Source organism: Chiroxiphia lanceolata, chromosome 3, assembly GCF_009829145.1.
Source record: "Chiroxiphia lanceolata isolate bChiLan1 chromosome 3, bChiLan1.pri, whole genome shotgun sequence".
Lineage (NCBI taxonomy): Eukaryota > Metazoa > Chordata > Aves > Passeriformes > Pipridae > Chiroxiphia > Chiroxiphia lanceolata.
Window position 1 is genome coordinate 23,173,027 of NC_045639.1, and position 25,598 is coordinate 23,198,624.

The 25,598-nt window shown below is 39.5% G+C and overlaps 1 protein-coding gene across 3 annotated transcripts in view; it reads left to right on the plus strand.

Moving 5' to 3' along the window:
• The window catches only part of KCNH1 (potassium voltage-gated channel subfamily H member 1), a 185,262-nt gene that overhangs the window by 14,426 nt on the left and 145,238 nt on the right, over window positions 1-25,598 (plus strand). For all 3 annotated transcript variants that reach the window (XR_004356274.1, XR_004356275.1, XM_032683850.1), the window contains exons 4-6: window positions 8,532-8,660; window positions 16,364-16,482; window positions 24,348-24,740. Coding sequence is in view for 1 of the 3 variants with exons in the window: in XM_032683850.1 (XP_032539741.1) it covers window positions 8,532-8,660; window positions 16,364-16,482; window positions 24,348-24,740 (641 nt within the window). In the remaining 2 variants the exon portion in view is untranslated. The remainder of the gene's footprint in view (window positions 1-8,531; window positions 8,661-16,363; window positions 16,483-24,347; window positions 24,741-25,598) is intronic.

The following is a 25,598-nucleotide window of genomic DNA, read 5'->3' on the forward strand; positions in this document are numbered from 1 at the left end:
GAGTTGTAGCTGAAAAATATCAAAAAGGGAATATTCTGCAGCTTTTTCTCAAAATAAGCCACATTGAAGAAAAATACTGTCATATTTAGCAGTCACTGATCACCCAGACTGCTAAGTGGCCCTTCCCTTGTGGTCACCTTACTTCTGCCTGCAACTGTGGCAGCTGCCAGCTGAAGTAATGAACAGGATTGGTTTCAACCTGCTCTGTTTGAAGGTTTTGGAAAGGACCTTGAATTTTTTTAGACATCTTCTTTTCCTGCTGTTTATTTCTTCTGTTTTGCCTCTCTGTTCTTTCCTCATTCTATTTTTCTTCTTCAAATTAGCCAGTAAAACAGACAGGAAATAGATTTCTCCTATTCTTTACTTGTCTACTTGCTCCTTATAAACTAACAGTCATGATAAATAGCAAGTTTTTCTTCCATTTTTGAGTTGTTCGATAATTGGTCATTTTCCACAATCTGCACATTTAATGTAATTCTGGCTGTTTTAACAATACAGTCTCTGTCCTTTTGGAGGAAAAAAGAAAAACAAACTAGGAGTTTTGAGTTAATTTTCTACCTTCATCTTATTTACATTTATGGGTGCTGTCTCTACCCTGGCCTTCCCTTTCTTTGTCCAGTCTTCCCCCATCCAAAGGTGACTATATTCCCTGTTTTCAGAACTTGATGTTAAGATGTCCTAGAGGTTTGATGGTTCCTTGGGCTAGGCCCTTGATTACCTAGCAGATATGTGACAATCATTGTTATTCTCTGGAATAATTGTTTCCCAGAAATGCAGAGCTCCTTCAGGATAATTGGAAGCAATTAGAGCAAGCAGGTGCACAGACACCAGATTTTTGTCGTTGTTTTGATGCCATCCAGTTGCATTCAGTGGGGATTCATGGTCATACCTGGAAAGAGGCAAAGCAAAAGCTTTCTTTGGTCTGGACTGCAAAATAACAACAGACAGGTTGACAGTAATTTCACATGAAAGCTTCAGTTCCATTGTTTGATTAGATGTGAATGTACAGTGATGCTTGAAGTATTGTTTATTTTTGTATGGGAAATCAAAACATTGCTAAGTCTGAAATTAGTGGAAATAAGTTAACTTACACTGAGGAAGGGTACAGCCAAATGTACTAGAAAATATTTTTTTATCTAGCCCTAGTCATATCTTACCTTATCTGAATTGATGCAGTTTACACATCTAACTTCTTATGAGACTTTGAAAGCCATTTGTTAGGTTTTTACGCTTTACGGTCAGCCTCGTGGATTAAAAATCGCTGAGTAAATTAAACTTGGATGTTCCTTGTCTAGTTTTACATCTACAATGTAGGTCTGGGTTACAAGCAGTGCAAAAGCAGGCTTGATCTATATGCACTTACTTCCATTATTAAAGAAGTAAATTTTTGGTAAGAATACAAATTTACTTGCTTCTGTCTGCTTCTGAAGAGGTGGTGCCCATTTGAAATCTAACCCCTTTTTCTATCCAGTACTTGATCTACTTCAGTGGAAGAATATCTGAAGTGGGGTGAACTCTTCAAAACTAAAATGCATCAGGAGTTACTGAGAGTCTTCAAGTGTCCCCTGTCTGAGCAAAGGCATCCCCATTGCTTATGGTCTGCAGCTGTGCTGCAGAGAGTGTTAAGACACCTTTTTTTTTTTCCTCAGAGATTTGCTACAAATGGGGCCAGCAAAATGCTTGCCAAATTGCTGGGTTGGCTGTAGGTAACTGTTTGGCACACTGCAAAGTAATTTGGTTAATCAATAGCTCTTTGCTGAGTAGATATATTATGGTTATAGTCCTAAAGGGTGGTATTGACTTTCAATTTGTGCTGGGGTTCACTTCCCTGGTTTCTGGGTGCTTGAATGTTAAACAAATTTAACACCATGAATATTTGTATGGGGCTTTTTTTGTTTGTTTAATTTTTTAAAAAAATTTATTTTAACATGTGCACCATATTCTCCCCCCACCTTCTTCCCTCAGTGCATTAGAAAGCTTTTAGATATCAGAGAATGACAAATAAGTCCAAAATAGTGATCTGGGAGATTCTATTTGCATTTATCTTTAGGACCAGTGCTTTCTATAGAGGTTAAAAACCAAACACCCCCATCCTAACTTATAGGGAGCAAAATTCATTTCAAGGTGGTAGACCTGTGATTGCCCACCGCTAGAAGGAGAGTTTCTCATAACTGTTGCTGCTTAATACCATTTAAAACCATTTATATGGTGTGTGCTATGCCTCTAGCAGAGTGTCTCCAGATGGAAAACTTTGCTAAACCATATCATTGCAGGAAGCAGGAAAGAATGGGGGTGTTGGAGTCAAGTGACAGGTACCCTCCTGGGCCTCCTGTTGAAATCTAGCTCCGTATTTGTCAAGCAGTGTGCACATCTGCATCTCCTGTGAAATCCATCTGTGTGAGTTCAGTTACTTTCAGCAAGGTCAGATCTAAGTATTTTTGATTCATAAAACTGGTAATTCCCACTGATCTTGTCAAATTCAAATGTGTTGGCAAGCAAGACTTGCTGTCATTTCCTCAAACATATACAGAACAGTAAGACTTACCAGTAGTAATCCTTAAATATTTTGTCTGGGTTAAATGGAAAGAAGATTTCAAGACTTTACTGTGCCTTTCTTTTCCTTATACTCACATTTTGTTCTTCAGAGAACTCAGAATCAGGTAAACCATATCAACATTACTGCAGTACGAGGGTGTGTGATGAAGCTTTTTCCTATGTTTTTCAAGTGTCATAGAATAACCCTTGTGAGTAGCAATTGCACCTTTGGGGACTAAAATGGATTTTTCCTTATCTTAGCACGTAAAGATCTGACCTTTAGAAGCATTAACTGCCAGAGCATCCCTGCACCAGATGCAGGAGACCTACAGGTAACAGCTGTTTAAGTGCTGGGAATGTATTTTAGGATCTGTTCGTATTGGCACACAGTGGTGAGCTGCATACTGAGTTGGTGTGTTCTTTTTTGGTACCCACACTCTGCTCAAAGGTAGAGTCTATAGGAAACTTTTGTGCTTTGTCTTGCATGGTTAAATGTCACAGGCTTCTCTGAGCACCTAGTTAAAATGTGGGTGGATATTGTGGCTTGCCAAACTCTTTCTGATCACACCTCATCAGCTGGTTCTCTCTTGTGTGATATTGGACAAACTATTTCATCTGCGTGAGACAGAGAGAAACAGTCTCATACAGAGTACCTGGGCATAAGTGAAACCCTAAAGGGGTGACTGTAATGGTCAGCCCTGCTGTTTATATAACTGAAGTCCTGCTGTCTGCATCACTGCATGTAGGAGTTGGTGGAGACAGGGCACATGCTTGTATCCTTTCCATTTCCATATTGCTTGACTGTTTACCTGCAGGACAATACCTGTCTGATGACCGGTTTGACTGAGGCATTATCAAGTAATGCAGAGGTTGTGCTTTGAAGAAACTTGCCCTGTTCATTAAGGGCAGTGAAGATGTCAGCTGAATTGTCAAAATATGTTTGTTTCATTGTATTTATAAATTAATTTTCGTTTAATTTGTGGAAAGAAAAGTTGTGTGTTGCAGTTTTATTTAAACAATGTGATTTTTGTAGTTTTGAAAAACAGCTGCCCTCTTTGGTAAAATGCGTCAAGGTGTGGGTAAAGACCATATTTAAACAGTGATTTTGATTTCTGTTATAATCTATTTTTATTTGACAGGAGAGAAAACTTAGGAGAGGTCAATGTATACTCAGGGGGAGAAGCTTGAATAGACCTATAAGGTCTCATTCATTTTGGTGCTATCAGAGTTTCTGAAGGACCTCAACCAAAGTTAAATAGCTGGTGTTCCTGCTTAGCAAGGGGCTGAACACATCACTGTTGAAATATGCAAAACTGGAAATGGGGTTAGGGAAGAGACGGTAGTATTTATGTTACAGGTGGCAAATTGAAAGGTGTGCAGACATTTACTGTGTTTTAGTCTGGAGAAGACTTGGGACTTGAATCACAGCCCTTAAAATTGTCTTGCCTTTAAGGCACTGTAAGTACTGTGCTCGGGCCAGTGAAGACTATTAAGAGCTACACCTGTTAATTCTGGAATTAGCTACATAACTTTGGCACCACGAGCCAGGCTGGTCCTATGGCTACTGTCAGACATTGACTGTAGATTTTTATTTCTTCCCAGTTCTTCATACTGCTTCTCCTGCAGCTTTGAAGTGACGTTCCCTTTTCTAGCATGATTGGTCTTATGCCATTAGACAAACTCTGGATTCTTTCACTGTTGATTCCAAATCTAACAGAAGCCAATGTAGCTCATGAGTGTTTACTTCTTTGTTTGTGCACTGGTATTATTGCTGAACTTTACCAGTGAAAGAGGTTGCCAGGACTAAACACAAAATGTAAATGGAAGTAGATGTATTGTTGGAAACACTGGTAAACACTTTCTGTGTGGCTGTACATCAATGCAAACTGGGAAGTTACTCTTGTTTTACTGTGAGAGCTCTGGAACATGCTGCAGTTCCACTGCCTGAATAACCTATAGGCTGAATCTGAAAATGACATTTTTCATTAAAATGGCCTTGTTTGTGCCTCTTGCCAGTAGTGGTTATCTGGCTGAGCAGGGACATTGGCTTTGACACCAAGAGCATGAGGGCTGCCTGTAGGACATTGAAATTCTAGTTTCCGACCTGATTTATAAGTAGTTTATACTTTAAGCTTTCCTGTTTAGTAGTTAAATAAACTGTTTAATGTTTAAAAAGTAAAATTTTTGTGATAATTAAACCAGTATGCAGGAAAAAACCTGAGCATGGCCACATCTTGGCTGAGTCTTTCAGTGTGTTCCCACAGTTCAGATCCCAGTTCTGCTCTGAAAGATCTCCTGGTTGCGGAGCACTATGGAAAGCTCATGTAATCCAGCACTGTGAGCACTCACCTCATGACTGTATATTTGTATCCACTTGTCTCCTATTCACAAAATAGATTGACAAGATGTTAGGGAATACACTACAGGGAAAATACGATGTTGTGGAGGCAGATACATGGCCTGGCAGAATTTTCCATCTACTTATTTCTGCTGTTGCAGTATTACTGTGTAGATCCAAACCGGAAGATGATTCACGGAGACCGTGCATGCCACCTTGATTTTACATTCTGCCCTGTTTGTGGCACTCTGGAAATTATAAGGGTACCCAAATAGTGTAATTCAGCAAACACATCTACTTTGAGCTGTCAAGGATATCTGGCTCTTTCTTTCAGCCTGTGGGGCACAACACTGAGTTCTACACTTGGCTCTAGATGAAAAAGTGTTCTGTTTTCCTTATTATTATAAACAATGCAGCACAGGAGTGGGAGTCAGGAGAGTTAGAAAGTAAGAACCCTGCTGATAAAATCTCCTTACCCTGCAGCAGCCTTTAAGAGGTTATCGGGAAAAGTCTACATTCAGAACATGTTAGAAAAAACTTGCAACAGCATCCTATAGCATAGTCATAAAGACAAAATGACACCATGCATCTGGCAAATAGCCAGAATAAGAGGGTGAATTGCATCCTTTCTGTTTCTTTGTTGTGTATAACGTCTTCAAAAGTGCAGTAGTAAGTTTTTATAGCTGTGAGAGGCAGAGATGAAGCTGAATATGTAATTCAGCTTCAATGCTATGAAGGTTAATACTGTGAACAAAACAATACAAAGTGGTTTTGGGGAGGGGCAAAAAAATCCCTAATCAAAAAAAGTAAGTGCATGTGGATAGAGATCAAAAAGGAAGGCTGTAGATGGAGATCTTGGCTAATTAAAGAGTTGCAGTGTTAGTGAAGAGTGAAGTGGGTAAAATGAAAAGCAATTAGTCACCAAGGAGTCTGTGTAAAAGCAGGACAGATTTGATCAGCCTCAGAGTAGTTCACATGTGAAGATGGGAAAAACAAGTAGGCAAGAAGAAATTGGGATAGGCAATTTTAGGAGCTTGTGAAAAAGGGCTGTTGCTGTCTAGAAAATTGCTGTTGGCTGCTTTGTGGCAGTGTCTTCTAAGCTCATTAGCGAGTTAGTGATGATTTTACTGGCACAGTTACTTTCCTGAATCTTTTTTTGCACTTTGCATTTTTGTTTGCTGATAGTTTATCAGAAGGGGTTTTTCAGGAATGTTAACTCTTAAAAAAAATGATATATTGACCCTTGAATACTTTCTGACATGCAGGCATGCTTCAGAAATGGCCACCAGTGATTCCATCTGGATTTCTCTGCTTGTTGAGCAGAGGCCTCCATGCATCATATACCCTGCTGTTTATAGAGGTAGCTGTACATATGGCATGGAATCTCAGCCAGAGTTTGAAACTGCCTGTGCTATGCAGGCACAGTGGGAGCCTTAGGAATTGAACTTCATTTATGGAAGTTGTCCATGGGTTTTGGAGGTGCCCTGTCTTTCTGTAGCCAGAAAAGATTGCTCAGCACTGAGGCTGAGAAACAACCAGGTGAGACACTGGAAGCAACAACCTGTGTTATATTAACATAGTTGGAAAAAAAGCTGCCTTTGCTTGCTTTGCTGAACAGTAACTTGTGAAATACCTGAGGTTTCTTTGTGACCCTTTGACAGTCAGGAAGCGCAAGTGGCCCTTGTTATTAAAAACTACTGCATGGAATATACCATGTAGTGTGCATGTTAAAATACTGAGCAATTGAGGTGAAAGAGAATCTGATCACTAGCATAGAGGAGGGTCCTGTGACTGAGAAAGAAAAGAAATAGTCTTCTAAGACCACCCTTTCTAAAATAGACTTTGCCGCATGTGTGACGAAAATTACATGGTGCTCTTTGTTCTGGCTTTCCCAGATTTTCAAAATCCTGCTGATGCTGATGTTATTTTGGCCTCTGCTGTGTAGATCCTTCTCTCCAAACATAGCTTACAAGGGACACAAAAGCAAAATGTTGCTCATGGCAAGCAAGTCTAAATCCTGTCTTTGGTTCTTACTTCTTGTGCCTGCAAAACCAATTATGAGTTTTCTTCATCATCACTGAAGGTGTAGGGACAGTCTGAAAACTCATGTACAAGTTCCCTGAAGACCTGGGTCTGGAGTCTCCCTATTGCCATGTACCTCACAGTTGGAGAAGTCATCTTTTTATGTCTAAAATTAAGACTGCAGACTTAAAAATGGTGCCTTCAGGGAGGCCATGTTATGACATACAGGAACCAAGTGCTTTGTTCTGAGTCCTCTAATCAGCTTATGCTCAAGTATCACTGAAATCAATGTGGTGAGTCCTGTGAAACGAGTGGTGGACACTGTCTTGTTACATGGAACTTCATTGCTACCATTAGGGTCTGTAGCAACTGGGACATGGATACCCTTGCTGGTCAGCAAGAGAATAATTTATTATTTATTTCAGGCCTCTATTTATAGAAGAACTAGTTTCATCTTTAACCTATCAACAAGCAATACTTGGCCCTATAAAATTACAGTATGCATATTTCTACCTATCAACAACTAATGTCCATCTTTACACCTATCAGCTTTCAACATGCTTTTTCTTTTCTTCAATCATCTTCTTATTCTGGGTCACGCGACCTTTGGCTCCACGCACATTGTAGACACTTCCTCCCACCTTCTACGACATTCTTTTCTGTTCTGGCAATGTCCTCTGCTTTGGTAACCCTTTAAGTTCTGCTCTGGTCCACGATCCTCCACAAGGGTCTTCTCAGCAGTCTCAGTAAAACTGCCAGAAATGTAAAAAGGCAGGGCTGACTGACAGATTTTCTGCTCAAGGTGATCTGCGTGGATAGATGTCAAGGAACATTGACAGCAGCATCTGAAGGGTCATAATGTGGGATCATCTTTTTCTGTGATGTGCAGGCTTTGAACTCTCAAGCAATTTTCATTAGTAGTTCATCTACTGCAGTAATTAGAAAAGTACAGTTTTATGGAGTACAGCTTGATCCCATCCACAGCTCATGGTCTGGTCCTGATGGCTTGTTCTCTTCTGAATTCCTTGAAGTCTTGCTTCGTGCTAGTGATTGTGAGCAGGCTTATGACAAGGCAAGCTGGAAGGCAGCTTGGAAAGGGTTTCCCTTGCATGGGGGGATTTGCAGACGAGACCAGAGGTCCCGGAACCTGACTCTTGAAGGTAGACATAAGCTGGTATAGTTGTGAGGGCATGGTGCTCTGTGTTTACAGAGAAGTCTAAGACTACCACTTCCTCTAGGGTTGAGACTGTGTATTGTGGTCATGGTCTAGGCACAGTTGGTCTGTTCTCAAGTCCTTTACATAACCAGCAACATTCTGTTGTGTGCACCCTTTACACATACATGGAACTCTTCCTTCAGGAGATCACAAGACAGTTCATAAATTCAAATATTCACTTTGTAGGTGAAGTTCAGAAAGATGAGCGACTGCTGAGGATTAAAAGCTAATCAGAGGCAGAGCAGAGAACTTAAATAACACTCTTGTCAGCTGCTTTCTCATTATTCCTAATAGGTGTTTGCAAAAACCCCAACATTAAAGTAACACTTACAGATGGCTAATATGAGATGTAAATATCTAAACTAGCACATTTACTGTTCTGCCTACCATTGACTAACATTTTGATATGTTTGTTTCCAGGAACACCTGTCTGGTTCTTTGTGAAAATTGCTCCAATTCGAAATGAGCAGGATAAAGTGGTTTTATTTCTTTGCACTTTCAATGACATAACAGCTTTCAAGCAGCCCATTGAGGATGATTCATGTAAAGGTTGGTCTTTTTCACAATTATGTATTTATGATGCTTTTGTTTGTTTGCCCTGGTCTTGAAAGAGCTGAAGTCCTTTAAATACCAAATCCAAAGAATTAAATGTTACAATAGCTTGTAGCCGTGCCACTAGGGACAGCATTTGTGCAAGGAATGGTTGCTGGTTTCTTAAGCGAATTGGCTCTGGCCTGCCCTGGAAAGGGTCATTGCTAATGAAACTCCCAAGTGCTTCAGAAAGCACGTTTTATTTAGTAAATAGGTACTGCTCTTCCTCTTAAATACATTATTAACCCCCAGTCCAGCTTAGCCTTCAGGGATTCATAATGTTGCTAAACAGCTCCGTACAAATTGTGCATGAAACTGTACGCAAAAACTGAGGAATTAACCCTGGCGGAGTCTGGCAAAGATCTGAATAATTTCATTCTGCCTGGCTTGATGTTTCTTGCCATTATTGTGGGATTCCTTATATTGAACTTCTGGACTAGTTCCCTTTAACCTATGTGAAGAGATTCATCTTGAGTTGAGTCAGGTTTAAGCTGTCCTGGTGCGTGAAGTAGCATTGCGGTGTTCTGCTGTTAACCCTTCACTGAGTTACAGCCTGGAAACCTGGAAGCAAACTCAGCTGTGACAGCAGCATAAACTTGCACTCAGGTTCAAATCCTGTCAGAAATAGACCTTTTGTACTCATAAGAAGCATTACAGAGACTCGTGTCCTTCTGTTGTTTGCATTTTTGTAGTATTTAATAATATTTGTAGTATTAAATTAAACAGGAAACTTACTGTGAAGATGAACTGATTTACATTTGTTTTAAAAATGTTATTCTTTAAAAACATAGTTTCTCAAAGTGGAAACACCTGTTACCATGAAAAAGGAAGTACAACCTTGACAAACATACCCTCTCCCAGGCTATGTGGGTAGTTTTTTTTCTCGTTTTAATGCTATTTGTTTGGGCTTTTATTGCTTTAATAAAAGTAAAAAACTTACCTTATCAGAAACTTTGGGTCTACAGTATTTTTTCCTTGCCTAGTGGTCTTCACTGTATCCCAGTAAGGACTGACAAGCTGGCTTTCATTTGTTTGCTGGTAGTGAAGACCTTTGTTTCACTTAGTTGATAAGCAGGACTTCCAGTCAGGAGTGGTAGCTGTCTTTTCTCTTTGCTTTCACAGGAGTTCCTTAATGCGGTAGAGGTAGCCAGTTTGTCCTTCGCTTTTGACACAAAGAACACTGTAACTTTTTTGTTTTCAAGAGAAGTATGTTGCAGAAAGAGAATGCTAATTTTATTTTATTTTTTAAAATCTCATTGGATCTTGAAATCATGCTGTTGTTGCAGTGATCATGGTAATTCTCAGCAATTGCATATCTACAGTAATATAAGCACTAAACCTACATAAAAGTGAGGAGTTGCAGAGGAGTTAATGATAAGCAAAATTTCTTCCTCTAGCCCATGGAAACTGGTAGAGCGACTAACAAAGGTTACAGACAGAAGAACTGGATATTTAGAGGCCACTGATTCACAGCTCTGTACTTCTTCCCTGAGCTATCTCCTTATGTACAGAAGGGCTTGTGCACTAGATGAGTCTTCCAAATATAATTTTTGGATCTCCTAAAATTAATAAAGTTCCAGCAGTTTCATGCTGATAGGGAGTTCTCTGTCACTGTATACATAGATTAGGCATGATATAAATGAAACTGCACTTTCTGTTTTCATCCTTAATTTAACCCCTATACCTTTCTTCTCTAAGTTACTTGCTGTAGGCTAGCTTTGAAATTTTGTTGTGTGCATTTAAGGTGATACTGTATCAGTTATTTGATGGCTAAATAATCAATTTCTTGGAAGAGCTGATTGGTCAAATAGTCAAACAGAAGTTTACATGCATATCCATGACTTTAATATTAGATCTCATTGTGCAGTTGTATATTGTGAAGGGAGGAGGGGGAAAGGTACTTATGAAGTGTCAGACAGTTGTCTGTAGTAGGTTCTAAAATTTATAGAGTGGAAAAACCTTTTTGGAAGATTTAAAAAAGGTAAAACTGTATTAGCTTCTTCTAAGAATCATTATTTTAACAGGTGAGCTTTGAAGAGGGCATATTCTTTGTGCTATATTCAACATTACACAGGAATTTTGTAGCTTGGTTTTGAAAGAACAATTTTCAAAGGAGCTCTCAATCTGAAAAATTAAAACTGTGAACTTAGTGATTGTTTAAGTGAAACAATTGAAAACCAATTGCTAAAACAATTATTTTCCCTTCTTTCACCTTCAATCAGCTTTTATCACTTTTACCAAGTTTATATGTGAAGTTAGTTTTCTATGCATATGACCACTCAATACGTAATAGGCTGCCTGTAGAAGCAAATATTTTATTAACATATGTGCTATTTGCACAATTTTATAGTGGCATAAAGTATTAATGTTTTTCATAATCAATGCCTTTATGTCTATGTAGAGAAAAACTTTATGTAGTACAAGAACATGATCAATTTAAAGAGTAAATAATCTGTCAGACTAAACCTGCTTATCTGCAATATATTAGTTTTCTATCACCTGCTGGCAATTTTAAGCCTGATTGTTCAGCTGCAAATGATGTAGAGACTTTTTGATTGAGAAGTGTGGAGCTCTAATCGCAGGTGTTTGCTACACAAAAATTAACAAGCATCTTTTATCTGAAGGTGACTCAGAGATAGAAGGTCCCAGTACTGTTTTTCATCTTAATTATTTTTTAATTTATTAATAATATTAGACGTTGGAATAGATGAAACAAAGTCATGTAAAGGGTAGACTTCTTATTGTAGTCTCTGTTGATTGATTCAGATAATTTACAAGATGTTTATTTTATGACTGCCATGGAAAGTAAGTAAGCTTGCTTTTAAATGCAGCAGCTTTAAAAATAGTGCATTCTAAATAAAACTACTTAAAAATAGTGTGCCCGTGATGTGGATGACATAATATTTTTAAACAACCTCTTTCCACTCTTTCCTGTGTGCTTGCCCCTTTCAAAAATCAGGGAAACTAGGTTTACTTGAATAGAAGTAGGCAAAATCGAGCTATATCATGGCTAAATTTGGCTTGTCAAGTGGTAGGTCACCTTCTTAGCTTAATTTTAGAGTAATATGCTGTATTTAGAATTAATGCATTTTGTCTGTATATGTCTTTCTTGGTTTGAGATCTAACAAACCAATGTTAGATGTTTGAGAATAGTGTAGAAAGTGAAATGCATCACTTTGTGAAAACAACTATGTTTGAAGGCAGATAGAATCTGTGTTTGCCCTCCAAGTAGCTCATAAGAAGTTTGCCTGAACAGGTTTTGAATGTATGAATACAATGGGAACATATTCAGATGCATCTATGCTGCCTTATAAAACTTTTGAAATGATGCTTTGGATCCTCATTTTTGCTTTTGATACTTTGTATTTATACAAAAAGGTGATAAAATTAAACATCACTGAATCATATAGGAGAATGGTTATTAGCCTCCTAGATACTGTAGCCTCCTGTGCTTTGTAGCAATTATCAGTTGCTATCTCCTCTGCAGAAAATGCTTTATTTCATTTTGCAGCTAAGCTGTCCTTTGCATAACAAGCAGGGCTGCGCACCAAAAAAATATTTTGATTGCCTCCTTCATCTTAATTCAGGGGAAAATCCACATTTCCTTTTTATTTTCCCTTTTTGTTTCTGTTTTGTGTGTGTGTGTGTGTATGTGGGTTTTTTGTTGCTGTCTAATTTTTTGTTCTGTTTTTAAAGATGTATTTATATGAACAGAGCCAGTGTTTGAAATATTTTGATTAAGTTATACTCTGCTTTCATCTGGATGAAATGTTTTCTTAAAAAAGGAAACAAATGAAAGGGAAGTGGTGAGTATATTAAAAAACTTTGGTATGCTTTCCCAGTCCAGATGGAAAAATAATACAGTGTTAGTCATGAGGTTTCAAAGGGAAGGATCACTGCAGAGAAGCATGATGGATGTAAGCAGGGATCTTTGATGTGCAAGAATACAAAGGTGGTTTGATTGGAGGCAAGAACTGCTGGAATTCTGCTTTTCTCACGTTTACACAGTCGTGTGAACAATAGACCTGTGGACAAACAAGCTTGTTCTCTAGCAGGGAGTGGCTCCTTTTTCTAATTCCAGGTGTTGTGTAAGTCACGGATCAGCAACTTGATAACAAGCGTTCTGCAACTGCTACAGTTCCTAATGTTTAAATTTACGAGTCATCGTGATCAAACTGAGGAGAGCTGTAGGAAACAAATTACCTACAAATAAATAATAAATGTTGTTGTGGTTGAGTATCAACAGATCATGCTCACCTCAAAGTACAAAAAATTGGTTTCTTCAGCTTGAGACCATTGTTAAATAAAGCTTCATCCTTGAATGAATAAAAGGTTTGAGTTAAATATCACATCACAGAAGTACGTTTCAATGCCATATTTCCCCACGAAACAAAGCTTTTGTCCTCCTTGTGGGCATCTTGTCTTGGGTGTTTTCAGAAGCAATTTCTATTCAGCTTTTTGCAAAGAAATGGTGGAAAACTGAAGGAGCATCATGGAATGCAGGAGCGCTGAAATCAGTGGTGTTAATCTCGAAGGCTCTTTCTTCATCCTTTTGAAGCCGAAGGTGTTTTAGTGCCATGTTATTGTTTTGTCCCTGAATGATATTTTCTGCAGAACTGAAAAAGGAGACCAAACAATGATAAAATTGAGTTAGAATCAAAGACGGGCACAGGCAAGCACAACCATGGAGCTGGTATTTAGCTTTATGTTTGCTTCTTGAATTCCAAGCTGACTTCTCTACTGTGTGAACTCTTACCTTGTTTGAGGAATATATATGCCTATATTAGAATCACGTAGTCTCAGTAGATTTCAATTTAATTTATATTTTCTCTTTTTCTGGAGGAAAAGAATGGATGTAAGGATATACCAACTGCTTGTGTTGAATGAGAATAATCCCTATCATCTGGTCCCTCTGTTCTAGCATGACTGACACCACTCTATTCCTACACCATTCTGTAACTTTGTTTCTTGTCTTGGATAGATCCATGACCCTTAAAATTTAGTGTTTATGTTCAGTCATGTGGTTTAAGTGCATTACTGGACCTGTCTTTACTGGATAAATATCTGACTTGCTGTAGGCTGCATCTGTCCCTAGGATTCTAGAGGAAAAATTGGAATAAATTCAACTGCTCTCTTTTCAGAAGAAATTATCATTCAATAATATTAGTACTGGCATTCTCTCTCATTTTCATTTTCGTTCTCCACAGTCTACTGGTCTATTCTATTTTGGTGTTGAATTTCCCACACTTTTGTCTTTTTCTTTCACAAAAAAGCAAACAAATAAAGAAACACAGACAACCCAAAAGTCAGTACAAGGAGGAGAGCCTTCTGTTCTAAAGATGATATTCATACAGCTAGGACATTTGCATGTTGATTCAGTGCCTGGTTTTAGGCATAACGTTGCACAGGTGCATGCACCACTCCAGCCTGGGCTCCCATGTGTTGTATAGAGGAGGGTTTGGGTATGTTCTCCCAGCCTGCCATTTTCGTATCAGCACTGGTTTAAAAAGCCAAGCTACAAAGCTTTGCCTCTTGACACAGTTTCTTGTTTTCAGTTGTATTGTTTTCAGATCAGATTTGGAGTATAGGGTGAGAGATCTAATGTTCATGAGAACAATTCCTTTGTGCACCATTTAAGCACCCACAAGTGAGATTTCCAGCATGTAGGGTAGATGAGATGCTTATAGGGAATGCTGGGGAGAAAAGAATGGGTTAAGCTGAGCCTTTCAAAAGGAGAAGGGAAGAAGGGCAGGTACACAAAGGTGCTCAGCACTCATAGCGACAAATCATGTCACAGAGTTGTCTGACAGTGCTTTTTTGCAAGAAAGCTCAAGTGAGGTGCTTCCTTTTCCTCATATCTCTATTTATGTCTGAATAGCCCAAATCTTAGAACATTCAATGTTAGGAAGAAAATGCACACTGAAAGTTTGTCCTTGGGTTTTGAACCAAACTTTGAATCTTCCTGAAAAATACCCTACCCATCAGCCTGGTTTGACTTAGTAAAAGGAACTGTCTATGTTTATCTGGAATTATAAATATTTTATGTCTGGCAAGGAAGGCAGATTTCGAGCTCCTGTGTGAAGCTGGAACTGTGGTCTGTTGTGTTCGTCGCTGGCGCTGCCGTTTGAAAACAAGCCCCGTTCGTCCTGGTTCAGCACCACGGCCAGCGCCGGGGCCGGCGCACCGCCGGACCGCCCGCTCCCCCGGCAGCCCTCCCTCGCCGGGACTGGAGAGCGGGCGGATTGCTTATGTCCTCTTGGACCACAGCCCCCTCGGGCCCCGCTGGTCTGGCCAGCTGCGCAGTTCCCCACCTGGGTCGCGGCAATCCTAAGCACAAATACAAGCTGGATTGAGAGCACCCCTGCAGAGAAGGATTTGGGGATGTTGGTGGATGAGAGGCTTGACATGACTGGGTGATGTGCACTTGAAACTCCTAAAGCCAACTGTATCCTGGGATGTGTCAAAAGCACTGTGGCCAGCAAGTCCGAGAGATATGATTCTCCTGCTGTATTCCAACCTTATGTGACCCCTCCTGGAGTACTGCATTCATCTCCAAGGCCCTCAACATAACAAGGACGTGGACTTGTTGAGTGAGTCCAGAGGAGGGTCACAAATATGCTCAGAGAGATGGAGCACCTCTACTGTGCAGGCAGGCTGAGAAACTTATGGTTGTTCAGCCTGGAGAGAAGAAGATTCCAAGGAGAACTTACAGCATTTTTCAGTACACAAAAGGGGTCTACAAGAGAGCTGTAGAGGGAACTTTTACCGGAACCAGGTTCTTATTATAAACTGAGTCTTCAAAGTGCTGAGCATCCTTAGGTGGAGTAGGAGATGAGACTGCTCAACAGTTCCCAGGTGGTGCTAACATTTTTCAAGATTGGGACTAAATGCACCAATGTTTTCCTTTCAGGGTACCAAAAATATCCAGATGTGTACTCTGCCTGACTTTCTGTTATGGCAAAGTACTACCCATAAAGATTATAGTTGTAGCTAGCTCTTGTGACTGTTGTTCAAAGTCTTCTATTTTGAGGGGTATTTGAAATCACTGTAAAAAATATTGTGAATTAAAATTCAGCATATGACTTCTCTGAGAGAAGCTGCTAAATGTTTTATTAGAGTTTGAGAAAATCTATTAGTATATTCCCCTTTTGTTTTGCTTTTCTGCTCTGCTTTTTATTATCTTTTGTATATTTCTCTGCTTATGCCAGATCTATGCTTGATGCATCTGAGGTCAGATTCACTTCTGTTACAGGCAACTGTAATTTTCATTCTGTGTTCCTCTAGTCTTACATCTTGATTAGTCTGGAGTGTCTTCTGCGGTGCTGAGAGATCCAAATCTGGTGATTGGATTTAATAGAAGATTATTGTATAGTGGACACTTATCCTTGCAAAATATGCAGTTCATGTAACAGCACTCTTGTAGAGCCATTGAATACAAAGCCACTGCAGTAATGGGTTTTATTACAGTACCATGCTGACACCTATTTTGTGACTTGCTTTTATCTGGTACTTGCTTAAATTATAGTCCCTTGTGGTCAGTATTAAAGCAGATTGCTCTGTTTGAACTTCACCTTCCCCCCCCCTTAGTTATAAGAGGTTTTATATGGTACCCTTGCAGCTTTTTTGGGGTAATGTGTATAATCTTGCACATTTTCTTGCAGGTTGGGGGAAGTTTGCTCGCTTGACCCGTGCCCTCACGAGCAGCCGAGGTGTCCTGCAGCAGCTTGCTCCGAGTGTCCAGAAAGGAGAGAATGTTCACAAGCATTCGAGACTTGCTGAGGTAATGTTTTATTTCCCTGAGCAGCTGTAAAGAAATGTTTTTAGCCTTTTTGGGTATGTTGTCTGTGTGTGAGCCAAGCACTGTGTCCCCCTTGACCTGGGAATCCAAAGGCTGGTGGCAAGCTTGGGAGCTCAGAATATGGTGCATGTGCTGTGAAACATATTCCATGACACTGGAATGGAAATAGAGGTCCAAAAGACTTCATGTAACCTAATTGCAGCGTCGTGTTCCATATCTTATCAAAGTCTTATAATGGCAGTATTATTAAAATAATTCTTGCTTTGTTTCTATTCTTCTGAGGATCTCAACGTTAGTAGGATCTTGGACTATTTACTTATGTAAAATTGAGGTGAGAAAAACTCAGGCTAATACACAAGGAAGTTCTGGAGAATCCTTGACATGATTGTTCTCTGAATTAATTTATGTCTGGTTACATTTTAGTGGGATCCCAACTCTGCTTTACAAACTGGTTAAAATGTATGTTTGAGTTACTGGCTTTACAGACAGAACAACTGTAAGATGCCACAAGTAACGCTGCAGACAGATCAGGAAAACAAAACCTTGTGATTTAGGTAGTCTTTCAAAGTTTTGAGAAAAACTCCAGTTAGAGAAGGCTCTTTGAAGTCTTTAGGGTTTGAAGGCTTTCACCACGAGGGGGAGAGACTGTCTCAAGTTTCCTGTAGCTGTCTCCTGGGCCAGTAGCAGGGTCTCCTGGTGTAAAAACAGCTTAGGGAAAGGCTTGATATATGGTGTTAATGACAGCTTGTCCAATACAACATGTCAGTCCTGTTTTACTTATTGCTGTGAAAGCCATGGCAGCAGCTGTGACTCTTGTCAAAAATTTTTGATCTTTCCCTGTAGCTGGAGGTGTAAGGCATTGATGGGTTCCATGAAGTCTCCATATAGTTAGTACTCTGTTAGATTTGCCTGTATACACTTCAGTTTCTATGCAAAATAAAAACATCCTGGCCAGGCTGTACTGTTATCACAGATAATGATGAAGTTGCCACCCTGGAGCTTACCTATTCAGTGTTTAATACAGAACTACTCAAGAATGGAAGTTGGAAGTACAGAAATAACATAGATCATCCTAGCACAAGGGAGGGGCAGACATTCACATAGATACCATGGGACTAGCACATGTTCACCCTGAGGTTGCTTTAGTGTCCTGGAATTTGGAATAGTCTCCCTCCTGATCTTACTCAAGGCTTAGCATCAAATAATCCTGTTGTCTCTTTAGATGTTTGCCCTTGAATTTTAGTTCATGCTAAAATGTATTCAGTAGAATGTAAGGCAAAGGGTCTGAGGTTATTCTGTTTGGCTCAGTGAACCTCAGCCTGGACCTCAGTGACTACATGTTACTGAAATTTCTTGCAAGCCCATGTGCTCAACAAGTCTTTGCAAGCATTCTAGCTGACGCAGCGAATTGATTAATTACAAATAATAAAGGGCAAATGTATGGTTTACATGTCTGAAATGAGTTTCTTTAATTGCTGACTGAATATTGCAGTCATTATTTTATAAAGAACGTTAACCTCAACTGTGATGTTAGGTAGCTTGTTGAATTTCTCCTGTAATTCCATTTCAGTCAATAGAACTACACTAGAGAAAAGCAGAGTGCAGATAATCATACAGACAAGGCCACTTTTCTTACTTTGAAGATATATGGGGTGGCAGGATTCTTATTCTGCAAAGATCTCTTCATAATATTGAACATTGGATCTCCCACTGTTTCCTGTTGTACTTTCAAATATTTTTTCTTTTTTTCCCCCCTTCATCCCTGCAGTAGTCTGTTTGAAATTTTAAGTTCAAATTAAAATTCATCCTTTTTCTTTTCCAACTCATTATGACATTTAACATCAATCTTGTTTGCATGAGAAGGCTCTTCATTTATTGGAACATTACCTGTGTTGCTCTTAGTTCTTTATCACTTATATTTTTGAATATCTGAGGAGTCAGTTGTGTCCTAAAACCTGAGTGCAGCAAGGTGTTGTACAAATAGGAAGCAGAAACATGCCACAAAAGCTTATTTTTTTTTTATTTTTTATTAAGTAGTTTATGAAAGGTGTTAGTGACAAACTACTTTGTTTTATCCTCAGGTCATGCGCAGTACAAGCAGTGTCTATGAAGCTTCAGTCTTTGACTTTTGCCAGTAGGCATAGATTTTTTTAGCCTGACTTCTCTAATAGCAGTCATATGAAAACTACTTAAATAAATTATGCAGTTAACACGGGGTTGTCAGGTAACTCTGAGGCCACGTTTTGCAATGAGAGTGTAAAGTAATTAATACATTTCTGTGGCTTAATCACCAAGAAGCTGATTGTAGGAATGATTCTTCCTGGTCACTGCATAGTATGTGTGTCATCTGCACCAATGGTCTTCGCTGATGTGTTCTGTACACTTACCAGGCAGTTCTGGATAAACAAGATTGTGTCATAAGTAAAAAAAGTGCGATAGTTATAAGAAATAAAAGCAGAAAAATTATAAAGGTGCTTAGCAGCACTGTTTAATAATGGAACTCTTGCCTTTTTTTTTTTTTTCAAACCTTGTTTACCAGGAACTTAAAACTGCCATTAAAATCTACTCCAAGTTGAGGCTCAGCACCTAGCCCTTAGCTTAGGAGCAATTTGTGTGGGTGCCTGTGAAAACAAAAGTAAAGGAGAGTGAGAGAGAGCAAATATGTGCAGTGAAAACACAGAAAGGAGAGATTAAGCTGGAAATAAGTGATTGTTTGTGTATGTGTTGGCTTTTTCCCCTTCCCCCCAGTCATGCAATCTTAAAAATAAATAAGTCATTGTAACCACTTGTTGATGCACTTTTGGGAGTCCTGGCTCGGGATATATTCACAATTTTTTAACAAATTTAGGATTTTTTTTTTAAATTTTGCTATGTTAAAAAAATCCACAAAAAATCCCCAACCCCCCACAACCTTGTGAAACCCATGATGTAACTGGAACATTTCTGCTCTTGAAATAAAATTCTGCAGCTTTAGAGAGCTATTAAAAACATCATGCATCATTACCACAAATAATAAATGCAGATAATACAGCTGTATTGTCTGATGAATCATAAGTAATTGAAATAATACTTTCATTAATAACTTTCTGAAAAAATACTTTTTTTACTATGATAAAACTGTATAATAGTGAAAATTCTTCTGCACCCACGGCTGTTTCAGTTATTTTGAAAATTATAGTAATGAAATTATCCAGTGCACATCGATGGAAACTCAACATAATGGTTTATATAGTTGTGTACGTTTTTTTCATAATTACTATTATATTAATCTCTCGGGGTTCTTTTTTTCCCCTCCAGGAGAAGTATCTTTACAAGCAGTTTGAATCTAGTTAGTTCATATGGGGGGGTAACTGCACCACTACTTCAGCAAACCTGTCTCAGGTTGGCGCTGCTCTCTCTAGAGGCTGGAGTGCAGCAGGAGCACCTTGGAGCAGGGCAGAAGGTACTTCCCTTTGCATCTACCTGGGTTTGCTGTACGGTGCAGAGAGAATGGAGTTTATAGCTCTTAATCTCCAGATGATCCGGGGTGGTGTTTGTCTCTGGAAGGATGGTGAAGAAATAGACCATGTGGGGCCCTTGGTGTGAAAAGTGTAGAAAGGAGCTCTTATAACCTCCAGTGCAAGTGACCTGACAAAACATAGATCTTTAGCACGAAGCTCTGTGGACCTTCTTCCATGATTTCTGTGCAGTACTGAGCTCCTTTGTTGTGCTTTGTGCTAAAGGCACATGCTCGTTCTCTGAGATAATTAAGCTTTGTTATAGGCATGGTTCTCTTCCTTCTATGAAATGAGGAATTAGCTGCCTTTGAAAGGTCTTGTCTGGCAGTCCCAGATGCTACAAGACCTTTGCTAGGTTGTAAAGCAAGTTACCTTTCCTGGGAGACGTAGTGTGAGCTGGGACAGTGCCCTTCTTCCATCCCAAACTGTGAAATGAAGGTTCATCTCTAGCAATGCCAGCAAGGTGGAGTGGTTTTACAAGGTGCATGTAAGTGATATAGTGAGAGGGAGCCTGGGCTAGAACTTGTCATCTTCACTCTGCCCTAGCAAAGGACTGGAAGTTCCTCAGGCTTGCTGTAGGTGGCTTTCTTCACCTGGTGAGTGATTGATATCCCTATGTAATTCCTTGATGCCCAGCTCCTACCCTGTCCCTGCCCCTCCATTCAAGATTCACACCCACAGTGCGGGTGCACATCCTTCTGCTGTAGACAGTAAAAACCATGGCCCCTGGTCACTTTAAATGGCCATTGGTAGAGACTCCAATGTGGTAACAGAAGTTCAAAAGACTTATTGATAAGGTCCCTAGCCAGTCAGATAGTTTAGAGTACATTTACTTTCTAAATAGAAAAGAAAGAAGATGTCAATCCTTTTATTTTTCTATGCCGTAGCCCTTGAATCTCAAACAAGCTAGGAGAGAGTGTTTTGCATTTGATGATTACATTTTAAAACACCCAAGTAGCAAAGTTGTTTATTTTCTTAACGAGTTGAAACTAGAAGTCTGTTTTTTTCTGCTTTTAGTTCAGTCTTACATCCCTGCAGTTCCACTGACATGACTTTATTTCTTTTTCATTTGCAGCAAAATAATGGACGCCATAATTTAGACCCTGCTTTATTGCCAAAAAGATTGTTCTTGCCTTTTTCCTATTATCTGGGTATGCAAGAATATATTAGCACATTTTCCAATACCTATAATTTGGTTGATGCAAAATTTCCACAAGTTCTTGGAGTACAAAAAGAGCAGCAATGGCCAAAATGGAGTGCATTATACAATTCTCAGTCTAGAACTTATGAATTTATGTATGAGAACCAATCTGACAAGAACTAAATAAAATATTTTTTTCAGAGTTTATTGGTTGAGGTTCCTGTGCTGATTAGAGTGGTTACCAAAAAATTTGACTTATTCGTATAATAACAGTGGCTAAAAAAAATAACCTGTATTAGGCCTGTGATTGCAAAACAAGCAATTATATTTTCAACCTGCATTTATGAGGTGGTACCATCTCCCCACAGTAGTAAGATCTCAGCATTAGAACTGAAATCTAGTTAACTGACTGATAAATGTTACTATGTGATAGAGATGTTTGGTTTCTAATCAGTTATTCCAGTGAGTGAGTATTGCAGAGGACGCTCCTTGCCTATATTTCAGCATATTTTGGGCTTAGGATTTTAGAACTGCTACTCATGCAGACCCTCAAAAAAGCCAGTAGTAGCTCTTTGCTTTCCCACTGATTGAGGTACAGCTGTGATGTGCAAAAGGGAGCGCAGGAGATGTTTGCAGTATTGATCTTGGGCTAGAGCTTTTGTTGAGAAAAGACATCCTAACATTTGTCATTGGGATTGCAAACAAGCCTTGAAGGCAGCAACACTCTGTGTACACATACTAACTCGATACCTCACCTCTGCATCTTCTAGTCACTACCAATGACTTCTGGGGACTGAATGGACTGGCCAGTGCCTCCTGCAGAGAATAGAGGTTACTTCTGTCTTGTACTGCTTCCAGCTCCTCTTACCATAAGACAACTTTTTTTATTTGCTTTTTTTTTCTTTTTTTTTGGTAATATGGAGGAACTACGTGAATCAGGGTCAGGAGTCACAGACTACTTAATACTACAGGGAAGATGTCTGACTCCTAGTTTGGTCCACAGGGGAAACGTTCGTTTTTCCTCTTTGCTGTCATTCTAGAAACTCAGTGAAACAAAAGTACTAGGTCCTCTTATTTTTAAAAATTTTTGTTCAAACTGTTGATGCCTCTGTGCTAACATGCAGGTCTCTCTGAGCAGGTCATGCTAATTCTCTTCAGGAGAACATACTGGACTCAAAGTCAGTGGGCTTGCAATTCCCGCTGTCATTTACACATGTGCAAGGGACTGTGATCTGACAGTGTCTGACCCCTGTTGTGTACAAGACTAAGTCATTATGTGAAGTTCAAAGCAGCAGGGAATTTGATCTAGGACTGTTTTGTCCAAATAGGACTCTTGTAGCTGATTGTTTTCTTTTGTCCCCTTTGGCTTTAACTGTTGGAAAAAAGCCCACCAGTTCAGGAAAAAAAAAAAAGGCACTCAGAAAAGCCTGCAGATAAAAATCCATATCTAAATAATTGACATTAAAAAAGCTAAGATAAGGAGCATGAAAGGAAGACATCCTTCTAATATAGCTATGCTGTCTGATCTTCTCCCTGAGAAAGATGGCCATTTAATTTCCTTCTCTGCTCCCTATTGCTCTGAACTATGTGTAAATAAATGTGAGAAAGGAACCATGCTCCTAATTTTTTTCCCAGGTCCTGTGAGTTTGGTACTAGCAAACACATTTCACTCTAGCAAACCTCCATCTTCCTTTCAGTTTTCATCCATAACTCATCCAGGGTAAATTTAATTTTAAAATTTCGCTTGTCTTTATTTGGACACAGTTTCTTCATGTTGATTTCACCCTCATGTATATCCATAGATATAAACAAACACATTCTTGTTCATAGGTATGTGGAAGAAACTTTATTTCCCAAGAATTAAGTACATAATAATACTGTTTTCACACTAGTGGGCAGAACTGGAGAGACAACAGACAGAAAATGGGCAGCGTTGATCAAGCTTGCAGTTATGCAAAACAGCACTCAGTGTCAGCATATGCTCAGCCTGAGGTCCAGGGTTTAAAACATCATCTTTTGCAGTAGTGCATTTTTGAATTCAGACCTAACTGCATTATAACTGGATGGTACACCTCAACAGGTCACCTCAAATACTGTGTTCAGTTTTGGGCCCCTCACTGCAAGGACGCTCAGGTGCTGAAGCGTGTCCAAAGAAGGACAACAAAGGTGGTGAAAGCTCTAGAGAACAAGTTTGGTGAGAAGCAGCTGAGGGAGCTGGGGTTGTTTAGCCTGGAGAAAAAGAGGCTCAGGAGGGACCATATTGCTCTCTAGGACTGCCTGGAAAAAGATTGTAGTGAGGGGGAGGTTGTTCTCTTCTCCTGGATAACAAGTGACTGGACCAGAGGAAACAGCCTCGAGTTGCACCAGGGGAGGTTTAGAGTAGATATTAGGAAAACTTTCTTCACTGAAAGGGTTGTCAAGCATTGGAACAGGTTTCCCAGGGAAGTGGTGGAATCACTATACTTGGAAATGTTCAAAAGGTGTGTGTATGTGGCACTTGGGGACATGGTTTGTTGGAGAATAGGTTAATGGTTGGACTCCACGGTCTTAGAATCCTTAAGGTTCAGAAAGTCCTCTATTCTTCTAGGATTCTGCACCATCAAGTAGTTAAGACACTGAACTGCTCTCAGTGAAAAGTTGAAGTTCAAAATGAGTTTATTGAGGTTAATGATAATTATCCACGGGCTTTGGACCTGCACAGTCCAGAGAAGAGGAAGAAAGACCCATTCATTCATGACAGATTGTAGTATAAGCCTATTTCAGACACAGTGTAGTGTTAAATAGCCAGTGTTGCAAAACAGTGTGGTCCAGTCATCCCAGTGCTGGATTGCAACTCAGAAGTTATGGTATTATTCCTGGTTTTACCATTGATTTCTGTTTACAACTGCCTTCCTGCCTGTTCTTGCCCATCATTTATCTGTCTTGTCTATTTGGATCACTGAAGAAGCTGTCTTGGACACCCCACATATTAGACTTAGTGTCAAAAAATAAGTAATGGTATTAAAAGAAATAACTATTCTTAGTTTCATGCTGATCTGTTTAATGGAATACTTATCTTGACATGCTTACCATTTTGTGGTGATAAAAGGAGTTAATGGACATATATTTTTATCAACTATTGTACTGAGCTTGAGAATCTACAGTGTGGAAAAATATCATGAAAAAATTAAGCATGTTTTCCTTTTCTCCTGAAATCTCTGTGACTACAGGTATTGCAGCTCGGCTCTGAAATCCTCCCGCAGTACAAGCAAGAGGCACCAAAGACTCCGCCACATATAATTTTGCATTATTGCGTTTTCAAGACCACCTGGGACTGGATCATCTTGATTTTAACCTTCTACACTGCTATTTTGGTTCCTTACAATGTCTCCTTTAAAACCAAACAGAACAACGTGGCATGGCTAGTAGTTGACAGCATTGTAGATGTCATTTTTTTGGTCGACATTGTGCTCAATTTCCATACGACCTTCGTGGGGCCGGCGGGAGAGGTGATCTCTGACCCCAAACTGATTCGCATGAATTACCTGAAGACCTGGTTTGTGATCGATCTGCTCTCGTGCTTGCCCTATGATGTCATCAATGCATTTGAGAATGTCGATGAGGTCAGTATACTGGTTCCACTTCCACCCATTAGTTATTACTTAGTGGTTGGGGGGAGGTGGAAGCGAGAAGAAAGAAATGTATGCTTTTAAATATGTTGAGTTACTGTACATATGTCACTAGTAGCCACTCACAGCATGCACGGAAGTTTGCCTATGAATCCTAGCCAGAAACGTCATTCTTTAGCTGCACTGGGAAAGGCTGTAGTTTTTGGTGTTAAAAATCCGTGTTTACTTCATTATGCATCCTCAGAGTTCATGAGGACAGACAGAAGCAGGCAGCAGAACCTCTGTACAGCACTGAGGAAAACTGCTCTGTCTGACTTACTATGAATAGCTTGAACTGGTGTGTCAGGACAGTTTCTCGGGTCAGACTTCTCTTGCTTTCACTGCTGACTGAACAGGGTACATCTGCTAATGGCAATTCTTCACATGAACAATTGGGAAGTGAAATACACTTTTCTCAGCTGCTTCTAGTACACTATAGCAGGTGAAAAAGAGGCAGGCAGTGACTCACCAAATCTTAGACCACCAGAAAGCACTGTGTGTATATCTGGTGATCCATCTAGCATTGTCTGGCAACAGTTGTTTTAAGGAAGGTGAAGCAATTGAAGGTGCCTTTTTTGGTAATTTCATAATTAGATGAAAGGATAGGAAACCTAGACTCCTCAATTCTTGCTCATTTCTTTGAGAACAGATCACAATCCAGCAAAAGAACTACCATTCAGACACTTAAAACCGTAATGCTGCCTCTGCTTATTCTTTTGGATCAGTCTGCCAAGAAAATATTCCTAAATTAAATATATTAGGGGTCCATGCCTAAATAGTTCAGAGAATTTATGAATTGCTAATAAAATCTTA